We start from the raw sequence: 12,534 nt of genomic DNA on the forward strand, positions 1-12,534 counted from the left end.
TATGACAATTTTTTATTTTTTAGATCTAAATCTATTATTTTCTCATATTTTATTTATGTATTTTAAGGAACTTGTTGAGAAGTAGTTAGATACAAACATAAAGATGTTAATAATTGATAATGGAGGTGAATATTTCTCTAAGGAATTCAATGATTTATATAGACATGAAGATTTTATGAATAAAAAAATTGCACCTTATATGCCACTATAGAACAAGGTTACATAGAGAACCAACTAAACATTAATGGAAAGACCGAAAAGTATGGTGAGAAATACATAGAAAACTATAATTGATAAATACAAGCTTGACATTTCTTAAGTGTTGAATTTTTTTCTTGAAAAGATGTATCCACGGAACATTGTTGTTATGTGTGTGTATTATGAGTTTGTTGAGTTTATTTGTTGTTGTTAATGTTTCTCCACGTTATATTTCAAATTTCATGAATAATCACATATTAATTTTTTAAATAATAAATGTGAACACTTTGTACATAATAGATCAATGCAATTATTCTACAGTTTCCTAATTAAAAAAAATTATTTAATTTATTAAATTCACACATTAGACTTTTCTTTGCACTTTTTCAAAATGGACTTACTAGTGCTTTTACAAATAAATATAATGAATAAAAATAAAAAATATTAACCATTTTGTAGAGCAAAAATACTCTTACTTGTCTTGCTTCTTATAATGTGCAATGCACTTAATGACTCCATTCTTTGAAATATGATATCTACCATCATCCTCGTGTGAATAAAAATATAATTTTCATAATTAATGGGCTAGAAAATAATCACAACAAGAAGTTTAAAATATCTTCATATACTTCACATTTTTGCAACTTTTAAAACATTAAATGAGTGTGTTTAATGCTTTCATATAACCATATAAGGATGAGCCAAATGAATTCAAACCACATTCATAAAGTTGAGTAAGAATGGGTAAAAAATAACTAAAAATATTGATTAAGTTTATAGGCATTGTGGGGCATATATGTACATTATTGATCCATGAGTTTGATTAAAGAAAAAGGTGGAAAACTAATCATCTTCCTCTCTTAGCATAAGAAGTTTCAATAATGTTTATCAACATTGTCATATTAAAAAATTAGAGGTGAATTCATTTTTTAAGGTTCCTCTAAGAAATTATAAGCCAAATGAAATTTTTCAATCTGTATTAAAGGTTCAATGTTACAAAATGTGATGATTATATTTACAACTATGAAATTGACTAAGATCAAACAATACTAAATTTGACAGTTTATGAAAAGTTAGATGGTGCAAGTCTAACTTTTGGACACATGGAAGAATCACATATCATCTACGACAAGATAATCTTCATTGAATCCTATAACTAATTATACTAATCTTCTTTGTTAATTTTTAACACTTATTATAAGTATGTTTATATACTATTTTTGAAACATTTCAATCTTATTACTTTAATTCAAATCCACTTAACTATAAAATTTCTTATATAATTAAAAAAATTAAAAAATTGCATTTTTAATTTAATAATTGAAAAAAGGATGACACTTTTGATGGACAAGACCTTACACAATCTATAAGTGTAATAGAAAAAGAGAGGAATCTTAGTCTAACACAACTAAATCATAATTATTTAATATTTAAATAGAATTAAATGATTGTTGTTTATGCACATATAAATTAGTTTGTTGTGGTAACTAGAAAAAGAGGACACTTTTGATGGAAAAACTCTTACATAATTTAAAATACAACATAAAAAAAGAAGGAAACTTAGCCTAACACAACTAATTCATAAATATTTAGTATATTTAAATGGAATCAAATAGTAGTTTTAAAAAATTGTTGGTTTGTACATAAATAAATTGGTTTGTTGCATGCTTAAGTAAATATATGTATATTTCAATTAATTTATTGTGTACTGGAGTATATATTACAAATTAAGTTATCAATATCATCAAACCTTATACTTCAAATGGTGAGAGTGATGGTATGTTCCTTGATAATGCCATCAATCAAAGTTCAAACTCCAAAAAGTACGATAAAAGAAATGAAATCAGGGTCATACCTTGGAAAACTTTGACGAATGAATATCCCTTAATCCTCAACTTTCAATCGAAGAAATACTTGTAATCCTATATCAAATAACAACTCAATCCTCAACTTTCAATCGAAAAAATACTTGTACTCCTATATCGAATAACTACTCAATCTTTAACTTTCAATCGAAAAAGCACTCATGCTCTTATATCGAATAACAACTCGATCCTCAACATTCAATCAAAAAAACACTCTCATACTACTATATCGAATAACAAAACAAACTAATACCTACTAAAATTAAAAGAACTTTGCCATCCCCTCCCCTTTACATTTGTGGCCCCCTCCACAATGAGATTCCTACACTACCCTAAGAGATATTGTTGAGTGGCATTCATAAATTTTGGCTTTACCATTCTTGAATTGATGAAAATGGGAACCAGTAAATGCGCTTCAGAGAATGCCCTGGATGAAACCTCTTAGATCCCAACACGTATGCTACCTAAGGCCAAAGAATATGGACCATTAATGTTAAAGGAGTGACATATATATCGTGGAAGGTGATCCTCTGTAAACGTGGCTTGAGTAAAATGTTTTCAATTTCCCTTCAAACACTTCCAATGGCCCGAAAGCAAAGGCAATTTTAAAACTATAATACAGTCCCCCACACATCCTCTGCAGCATCCATAAATAGAAAAAGCTTTAATGACATTAAGTGGGCACCACTATGATGACAAGCTGCCTCTTGGCTCGAGAACTACTTAAAAAATTAATAGAAAGAATCTATATCTTTGATATGACGAATGTACGCGTGGCAGTAATCTGGTTCTCGTCCACCTACATCTGCTCTAACATAAATCTTTTATTAGCCTGCAAATTCCATGCTTATAGAGCTCTAACGTCGTCTTTAGTTGGCATGTTGAGTGTCTAATTATATGCTAAGTTTGAGCAGTTCATGGGGACAACATCTATATAGAGTCCTCTAAGTCTTCAATGCCATGACAACACTCAGATATTAGCTAACTGCTGAGTTTTGGATTCTCCTGGGTCCCTAGAAAGAATTCTTCAGGTGTCCTGCCCATCTTGATGCTTGAGTGCTGTATTTCACTGGGGGGCATCTTATTCTGGTTTGCTTTTATAATTAGGTCATAGCCACACTAAGCTCTTATTGCAGAGGCTTGGAGGAATTTTTGAGTTTGTCATCATCATTATCATAATCATGATGATGTTGTTTTCGGTGGTGGGTCTGGTTGTTGTAGTATTTCTTGTGATCAAGATTTGGCGTCGTTATTATTTTTGTTATCCTAGGGGAGGGAAGAAACTGCCTCCTGGGTCAATGGGTTGGCCTTACATCGGAGAAACACTGCGCCTCTATTCACAGAACCCTAATCTCTTCTTTGCCGCCAAACAGAAGAGGTTCGTGCTTTTTTGCATTTTGCATTTTGCATGGGGAATAATAACGTCATTTTCTTGATTTTAATTATTGTTTTTGTTTTTCCTTCCGGGATTTATGGTTTCTGTCAGAAATTTAGCGCTGCTGCCTGATTTTGCGGATTTGTTCTTTTGAGAAAATTCCATTCTCCTATTGGTACAGTTCGTTGTCTTACCGGAGATCTCGCCCTTTGTGTCTTGATTTACTAAAATGCCCACTTCAAGTTCTTTCTTCTTGCTCATCCTCGTAAAACTCTGCACAAAACAACTGCTAAAGCACAGACTTGCATTTTATACTGTAGGTTCTGGTGCAGAATGTGATGGGTTTGGTTTTATGTGATAGGTTCTACAGTACAATCAATAATTAGTGGGTTGGAAGTTAGATTTTTACAATTTATGCTGTTTTTAAACTTGATTGTGTGAGAGTTTTGATTAATCGTCAAAAAGAATTACATATCATACACTATCAAAATTGAACTCTGAAATTCCAAAGGCTTATCTCTAGTTAAGATATAAATGGATAATAAGTTAAATAGATTTAATTTTAGAAGAAAGAGGATAATATTAAAATGGGTGATCTATGAGTAATAAAGTTAAATAAGTTTTAATTTTAGAGGACATTTCATGGTTAATTATGTTGTAGTTGGTATAATATTGAAATAAATAGACTTATGCTTCACCACAATCACAAAAATTACAATGAAATATATGATGAAGTATGTTTATTTCAGTATAATATTGAAAAGGGTAGATCGATATTTCACAGTGAAATATAGATCAATATAATTGACTCAAAATCTAGCTAACTGAATACTCAAGATCTATCAAATTGAATCTGACACACTGCAATAAATTATCATTTACATTATTGTTGAAGGAGGATGCTTTCTTGAAAATTGAGTGCAGGTATGGGGATGTGTTCAAAACACACATATTGGGATGCCCTTGCATTATGATTGCCAGCGCAGAGGCCGCTAAGTTTATTCTGGTGACTCAGGCTCATCTTTTCAAGCCAACTTTTCCTGCAAGCAAGGAACGCATGATTGGTCCGCAGGCTTTGTTTTTTCATCAAGGTGAGTACCATGCAAAGGTGAGAAAAATGGTTCAGAGTTCACTGTTTCCCGAGTGCATCAGAAACATTGTTCCCCACATCGAGTCCATTGCTCTTAATGCCTTGAAGTCATGGGAAGGAAGGACAATCAATACATTTCAGGAAATGAAAAGGGTAAGTTGGTTGAAGAAATTCCTAAGTTTCCAAAACATTTAGATTACATAGCAACATTATTCTTAGCTGACATAGTAATAATTGGTATTCTGCAGATTTCCTTTAGTGTGGGAATCCTTGCCATTTTTGGTAAGCATCAACTTTTCGACAAGGATGATCTTAAGAGATCCTACTACGTGGTCGAGACTGGATATAACTCCATGCCCTTTAATTTCCCTGGAACTCTTTATAACAAAGCAATGAAGGTTGGCAAGCTGAATAAAATAAGAAAAAAGTGCACACCATCATCATCTTCATCTCCCCCTCCTTTTTTTAATCTTGGTCTTGTCTGATTTCAGGCCAGGAGACGTTTGAATGAAGTTCTTAGCAAAGTAATAGCAGAACGAAGGGCCAGCAAGATTTCATGCAACGATTTACTTGGCACACTCATGGATTCAACAGATGACAATGGTTCTGAGCCACTCAAAGACAATCAGATTGCTGATAACATCATTGGGGTGATTTTTGCAGCACAAGATACGACAGCAAGTGTCTTAACATGGATAATCAAATATCTGAGGGACTATCCTCGCCTCCTCGAAGCCGTTACTGTATGCAAAATTCAATCTTTTCTTTTTACTGATAAGTTGAAGATATTTTGCACAAGAAGTTATATTATGATACTGCTATAAGATTCAACTGTACAATTTTTAAATAAAAAACTACAGAATTAAATCCCGCTAACCATATCATAATTTTTTTTACTTCAAAAGTTTGTAGTGTACTCCAAAAGAATGGATGTATTGAATAGAGATTTGGCTTACAGGCGGAGCAAGAAGCCATCCGGGAGGCCAAATGCGGCGAAGAGAAGTCGTTAACTTGGGCTGACACAAGGAAAATGCATTTGACATCAAGAGTAAGCAAGAAAGCATTTGACTTATTCACTAATTATTATGTTTTAGAGTCTCCTTAAATTTTCTTTTCTAATAACGTTTTGCCTGGCTGGATTTTAGGTAATTCAAGAGACTTTAAGAATTGCTTCAATTATATCATTTACTTTCAGGGAAGCGGTTCAAGACGTAGAGTACAAAGGCAATACCCTCTCGTCATCATCAAAGTTGTCATCATAGCCTTTAATTAAATCTGTCAACCGTTGAAAGCTCTTTTGTTGTCTACCTGCAGGTTATTTAATTCCCAAGGGATGGAAGGTGATGCCTCTCTTCAGAAATATCCACCACAGCTCGGAAGTGTTCGCAGATCCTCACAATTTCGATCCTTCTCGATTCGAGGTCTCTTTTTCTTTTCAATATTATATAATATAAATGAATTATTTCTAGATTTGATTGTGTAAATTTTTTGTCAGTATTTTGTCTATCATCTATCATTTAGATTTGATTGTGTGATGTCAAGGACCAAACTCCATAATCTATCTATGTTGAGGATCAAAGTCCATTATTCATCTCGATATTATACGTTGTGGATTGAACTCCATAATCTATCGATGTTGTGGATCAAACTCCATGACCTGTCATGACAGATGATGAACTTTGATCCTCGGCGTCAACAAAAACTTATTCAATCAAATTCAGAAACAATTCATATCAATATCATATCATAGAAGGTGTAAATTATTTGCCTACGAATATACAATTTGTTCTTTACATTTATGATCTATCATATGAATAATAATTGTATTATTTATTCGTCATTTCAGATCAAACTTCATAATCTTAGTCACTGTAGTTTCTATATTAGATTGTGTAAGAGTTTTATCAACGTTCTGGATCATACTCTATAATCCATCATCATAGTAAAGAGCTAGAGAGAACAAGGAAAAGGACAAGGAAATTGATTAGTTGCAAAACAAGGAAATCTCTTTTTAATTAGTTGGATCTTGTTCTACAACTCATCAATTTCTTTGTTCTCTTTAGCTCTCGACTATTCTGATGATGGATCATGGAGTGTTATCCAAAACGCTGATGGAAATTTCTTTTTAGTTTGATCTTGCTCTTCAACTAATCAATTTCTTTGTTTTCTTATGCTCTCCATTATCCTGATGATAAATTTTGGAACGTGATCTGAAATGTTGATGAAAAAAATTCTTACACAATCTAATTCAAAAACTACAATTTGTAAAAATCTGATATATTACCATCAATTCTTTTGAATTTAAATTTATGATATTTAACTTTTATTTCTTTTTGGCAGATGCCTCCAAAGCCTAATACCTTTCTGGCCTTTGGAAATGGAGCACACTCCTGCCCTGGCAGCGAGTTGGCCAAATTGGAGATGCTCGTCCTGATCCACCACCTCACTACGAAGTACAGGTGACATTAACATTTCCATGACTCTAATCACAGGCAAATAAACGTACAAGGCACTGGGAGCACGAAACAGATGCTGACATATATATCTCTCTCCATGATCATTAAAAAAACATACAAAAGTACACATAGGATAAAGCTTTAGAGATGATTAGGCTCCCATACCAAAAAATATTCTCTACCCAAGATTTCTGCATGATTTGTCCTCGGAAAAAGCAAAGCTAAAGTTGTGCAGCATGTTCTGTGTTGTGTTGTGCAGGTGGGATCGTGTGAGTGCACACAATGGGATTCAGTATGGACCCTTCCCTGTCCCAAAAGGAGGACTCCCTATTGAAGTCTATCAGAAGACAGAGAGAATGTGATCTTCCAATAGGAGGACAACTTCAAGCTTCACAGCTTTTGACCAGAACAAAGATCATAATACTTATTCTTACCAAGTACCAAAATCTCAGCTCCTTTAGGCGCGTTATCATCTGAGCCAATGATGAAATCGAAGGATTACCTATAGATATTCTGTTTGCTTCTTTCTATCATCAGATACACCTTCCTATGTATCAAATCATATAACACTATAATAGATTGATAATATTTTGTCAGGTAGATGGTGTGTGTGGGAGCCTTGGTTTGATCATTGATATGAAATCCACTTTAATATAGTCAGGGAAGAGCACGGGGTGTTTAGACGTGTTGGTGTTTTATAGGGCTTCCTAAAAAGGCATATGTGAGTAGTGATCAGATGTCCATGCTTGGTATCTACAAAAGAAAGGAAATCCAAAAGTAAGCAAATTGAAGCGACGCAGGGATTTTTAAAAGATTTGTGGGTTTATTTTCTCACTCACTTATCATCATCAAGGATCTTCTCAATCTAGACTTGAGTTCTTCTCCTACAATAGCCCAGAAAATAAACGTGCGTCTCTTCAATCTATGTACTTTCAAGCTAGATTTAAGTTTTTGTTTTTTGTTTGCAGTGCATTCCAACATGTAAAGATCTGTCTGTTAACAAAAAGTTGAGGCCCATCACCCTTATAAAACGTTCTACTTTTTTCTTTTTAATGTTTTTATTCTATAAAAATGAAAAAACTCCTTTCCTTACGTTTTCCGTTCCACGATGGGACTCGAATCTTCGTTTGACATTTTCTGTAAATGCCTGTAAACTTTTCAGTTTCTTTCTTAAATTGGAGTGAACACATTTTAATGGAAGTGGGTGATATGGTGAACAAGTCATTTCATCTCTAATATGAACGATTAGATTTGAATCTTGATGACAAGAATCATAATGTCATTTCTTCTATCTAATTTCACTATTAATATTTATTTTCTATTATGTCAATATATCATATTATAAATATAAGATTTTTAAAGTATTAATATCAATATTTTGAATTATATTATTTCAAGATGAAGAGAGAAATAAATTAAAAGATTTTAGCTAATTTATAGTGTAATTTTATAAATTTTGAGTGAAATTAATATTTGAAAGAATTATTTTGATCAAGGAAAAACTTTTACTGCCAAATTTAAGTCCAAGTTAGAGTTTATCTATGATGAAAATGATATAAATAAACAAAATTAATTGAATATAATAAAATATCTGATACAATTAATATTTTTACTAATTTAATGTTGTGCATGGGAGTGAGAGACTAGAATACAGTTGGACCTAACACAGAAGGTATGGGGACAACTGAGAATTGAGAATTTGAGATCCTATGAAGCAGTCTTAGTGTCATGATCTAACCTAGAGGGCACACTTCTATCTTGGTGGTGTGATCATATCTCAAGAAAAAGATGGACTTTTACTACCTATAGAAGATGTTTTCCTAGTGTATATATAAAGAATAGTTGAGACCTACTATAGTGGGGAAGAGCAATTGAATTCCTTGTTAGTGGTTAGTCCCTAAGGTTGATTTGACAAAGAATAAATAGAGAAGTTTGACACTAACATTAAAAAAGTAGCTATAGATAAAGCTTAAATTTTTAGTGATTGAAATGTAAGATAATTGAATATTGTTAGATAAAACTTGAATTTTTAGCCTTGAAAAGTTAGAAGAGTTTCATGCGCACCTAAACAACATCACTCAGTGCATCTCTTTCACCAAGAAGCTTGAAGAGAATAGCCAACTCCCTTTCCTTGACATTATGCTCATCAATAAATCACATGTCTCCTTAGGTCGTCGTGTGTTCTGCCAAGCTGCCCACATCAACCTTTACCTCACTCCTCTTCTCATCACCACCCTAGCCAAAAATTGGGGGTCCTCAAAACCTTTTCCATTCAAGCCTGTCGTACTTGTGATGAAGACTACTTAAACCTTGAGTTGACCCATCTTCAAAAATTCTTCAAATTAAATGGGTACTCAAGTAAACAAATCTCCAAGGTTTTCTACCAAGCCAAGTTATGGTTCCTCTCCAACTCCAAACCCACCCAACCCCCCCATCCCCCCTAGTGGACCGCTTCCCTACATCGAAGGCCTCTCCCATAAAATTAGTAAAATCCTTCTCAAGAAAGGTATTTGATGTGTGTTCAATCACGTCACTATTTTGCATAACCATTTACCCTCTCTCAAAGACCCTAGATACATCTTTCTAGACTCTAGTGTCTATAAAATTATTTTCTCTTGCGACATACCTTATATAGGAGAAACAAGTTGCTCCTTCAACATCATAATCAAAGAGCACTGCATAGACATTAGACATGATCGAGTCTCTAAATCAAACCTTATCAAACACTCCTCTTCAGCCAAACACCACACCTATTTGTAAAACATTCAAATCTTATCCAAAAAAGAGGACTTCGTCAAGAGAAATCTCAATGAAGCCAGTGCTATTAATAACCATCTCACTGATCTCAATCTTGATGAAGGATGGAGTCTCAGTCCCACTTGGCAACCTCTTCTATCCAACCTCAAACATTCTCGCTTCCTACCTTGACCCCCTTTCCCCATATAACCTTGTGTCTTTGTTGTCCCCCCCTTTCTTCCCTCTCCTTTCATCTTCTCCTCGTGCCTCTGTGTTCATTTGATCTTTCAACTTCTCAAGTTTTTTTTTATTGTTCCTCTCATTTGCCTCCTCTTCCCCCTATTCGGTTCCTTGCCCCCTCCTATCATCATCATCATCATCATCATCATCATCATCATCATCATCGTCGTCATCATCATCATCATTACTAGAGTTGGTAGAATACATGAAGCAGTCATCAGTGATGAGGGACCTCAAAGAGATCAATCTATACCGGTTAGCAAGAGTAAACACAACAGAAACACCAAGATATGATGGAGGCAATGTAGAACAGATAATTTGATTGCATCAAATTTGATTACATCCAACCGGTAACAACCAGGTTACAACGTACCGGTGTTAGGTCCCAGAGGCAACTGAGAGGGGGGGTGAATCAGTTGTCCAATACAATAAATACAAACCAAAACTAACTTAACCAAACTTAATGCTTAATACCAGTAAACCAGATTTTAATGTTGGTAGATAGTTTTATCAGTTAATTGCAATACCGGTAAAGTTTAATGCATGAAACAGAAAGACAATAACATCCACAACACATAACACAGTTATTTGTACGTGGAAACCCTGTAAGGGGAAAAACCATGGTGGGAAACCTTACCCACAATTAGATGATACTACTGTAGATAGTATGTGTGTACAATATGGAGTTTGCACATGCAGAAAGGCCAACTGCCTAGAGCTCACTGCTCAATCACAAAATGGGAGTCACACTGACTACAATTGGATGGTTAAATCTAATGATAATGTACTGCTCAAAATAGCATCTTCATATTCTGGATTCAGTATCGGTTAAGCTCTAATTTCCTTCTTCAAACCTTCCTTGAATCTTCAAATGATGTCTACCTGTATAGCTCTGCTTATATTCGTATATACCTTATTATATTCATATTCCACTATCCTTATTACAATCTCACAAATGAGATCTTACATTTATACCAAAACCTAAGACCAAATGAGTAGGTCGACTCACTAAAAGATATTACAATAAAATCAATTACAAATGAATCAAGATGTGATGCATGATGTCGGCTCAATGAATTTACAATAATAACAAATCATCTTCATGACATGTCATGTTGATCTGGAATAGATATGCTTGTCAGTCCATAACCTAGACCTATTTGCCAGTAACAGCAAATATGCAAACCCAATTAGACTAATGAACAAATCACCAACACCAAGTGTCCAAACAATATCTTCGACATAACCAAGTAATATCCAGGTCATTCCAAGTGCTAGTGAACAATACAACCTGTCGGTGAACCAGATACCGGTGACTTTGACAAGTGTTGACATCAATGAAAAAACCATATCAACATATCTAAAATACCAACAATCTCCCCCTTGGGCATTGATGACACAACAAGATGGAAAAACCATCTAAGTGCCAAAGAAGAAATACCAAAAACCAAAAACCAACAATCTCCGAAAGAGATCATCAAAATACAGATACAGAGAGTAACAATCTCTCCCCCAATGAATAATTTCTCTCCAAAAGATAATGTGTTTTTCCATAGATATCTCTCCCCCTTTGACATCAAATGCCAAAGCAATACCAAACCAAATACAATCAGTTCAAAGAACTTGTCACAACATACCAACTTATCAATTTATCCAACTACTCCCCCTGAGAAGTAGCCCTCCTCATCAAAGCCGGAAAAATATTTCTCTGATAATTCTATCGGTTGATGACAATAATCAACTATCTAAGTCTCTACTGGTGGGGGTATAGCCCCACGCTGCTCTCTGAGATACTCAAAAGATTCTTTAGGCAAAGGCTTAGTAATGATATATGCAATCTACTCTTTAGTATTCACATAAACCAATTTCACTTCTTTTGCTTCAACATTCTCTTTTAGAAAATTGAATTTGATAGAAACATGTTTAGTTTTTGAGTGAAATATCGGATTCTTAGATATATCAATTGCTGTCATATTATCATAGTAAATTGTTATAGGTTCCTTGCATTTTACCTTTATGTCCTTCAACATTTACTTAATCCATAATACCTGTGTACAGTTAGTTGTTGCTGCAACATTTTCAGATTCTGTTGTTGATAAAGATGTGCAACTTTGTTTCTTGCTCAACCAAGAGATTAATCTTCTACCAAGAAAGAATGCTCCACCGATGGTACTTTTTCTGTCATCTACATCTCCTGCCCAATTTGCATCTGTGTATGCACATAAATCAAAGTTTTCATCTCTAGGATACCATAAACCAAGATTTGTAGTTCCTTGTAGATACCAGAAGATCCTTTTCACTACTAATTCGTGATTTTCTTTAGGATTACTCTAAAATCTTGAAACAATGCATACTACATTCATAATATCAGTTCTGATTTGAGTCAAATACAGTAAACCTCCTATTAGAGACTTGTACCTAGTTGGATTAACAGGTGTTGATTCATCTTTTAAAGATAGTTTATCAGTTGTAGTCATAGGTGTGCTTACCGGTTTAGAGCTTTCCATGCCAAATTTCTTTAGTAATTCCTTCAAGTAATTTGATTGATTTATGAATATACCTTTATCAGCCTGT

General features: G+C 33.9%; 1 protein-coding gene across 1 annotated transcript; it reads left to right on the forward strand.

Moving 5' to 3' along the window:
* The first annotated feature begins 3,006 nt into the window (after positions 1-3,006).
* On the forward strand, positions 3,007-7,832 carry LOC131067155 (abscisic acid 8'-hydroxylase 1). Its single transcript, XM_058002099.2, has 9 exons — positions 3,007-3,441; positions 4,363-4,681; positions 4,777-4,926; positions 5,020-5,271; positions 5,487-5,576; positions 5,674-5,752; positions 5,843-5,949; positions 6,869-6,987; positions 7,244-7,832. The coding sequence occupies exons 1-9, from the start codon at positions 3,245-3,247 to the stop codon at positions 7,344-7,346; spliced, it is 1,416 nt and encodes a 471-aa protein (XP_057858082.1). The 5' UTR covers positions 3,007-3,244; the 3' UTR covers positions 7,347-7,832.
* Positions 7,833-12,534: the final 4,702 nt, after the last annotated feature.

This window comes from Cryptomeria japonica, chromosome 11 (genome assembly GCF_030272615.1).
Source record: "Cryptomeria japonica chromosome 11, Sugi_1.0, whole genome shotgun sequence".
Taxonomy (NCBI): domain Eukaryota; kingdom Viridiplantae; phylum Streptophyta; class Pinopsida; order Cupressales; family Cupressaceae; genus Cryptomeria; species Cryptomeria japonica.

Coding starts and splice junctions, on each gene's coding strand:
- LOC131067155 (XM_058002099.2), top strand. CDS start 3,245: ATGATGATGTTGTTTTCGGTGGTGGGTCTGGTTGTTGTAGTATTTCTT. Junction 5,753..5,842: donor TCAAGACGTAGAGTACAAAG/GCAATACCCTCT, acceptor GTCTACCTGCAG/GTTATTTAATTCCCAAGGGA. Junction 6,988..7,243: donor CACCTCACTACGAAGTACAG/GTGACATTAACA, acceptor TGTGTTGTGCAG/GTGGGATCGTGTGAGTGCAC.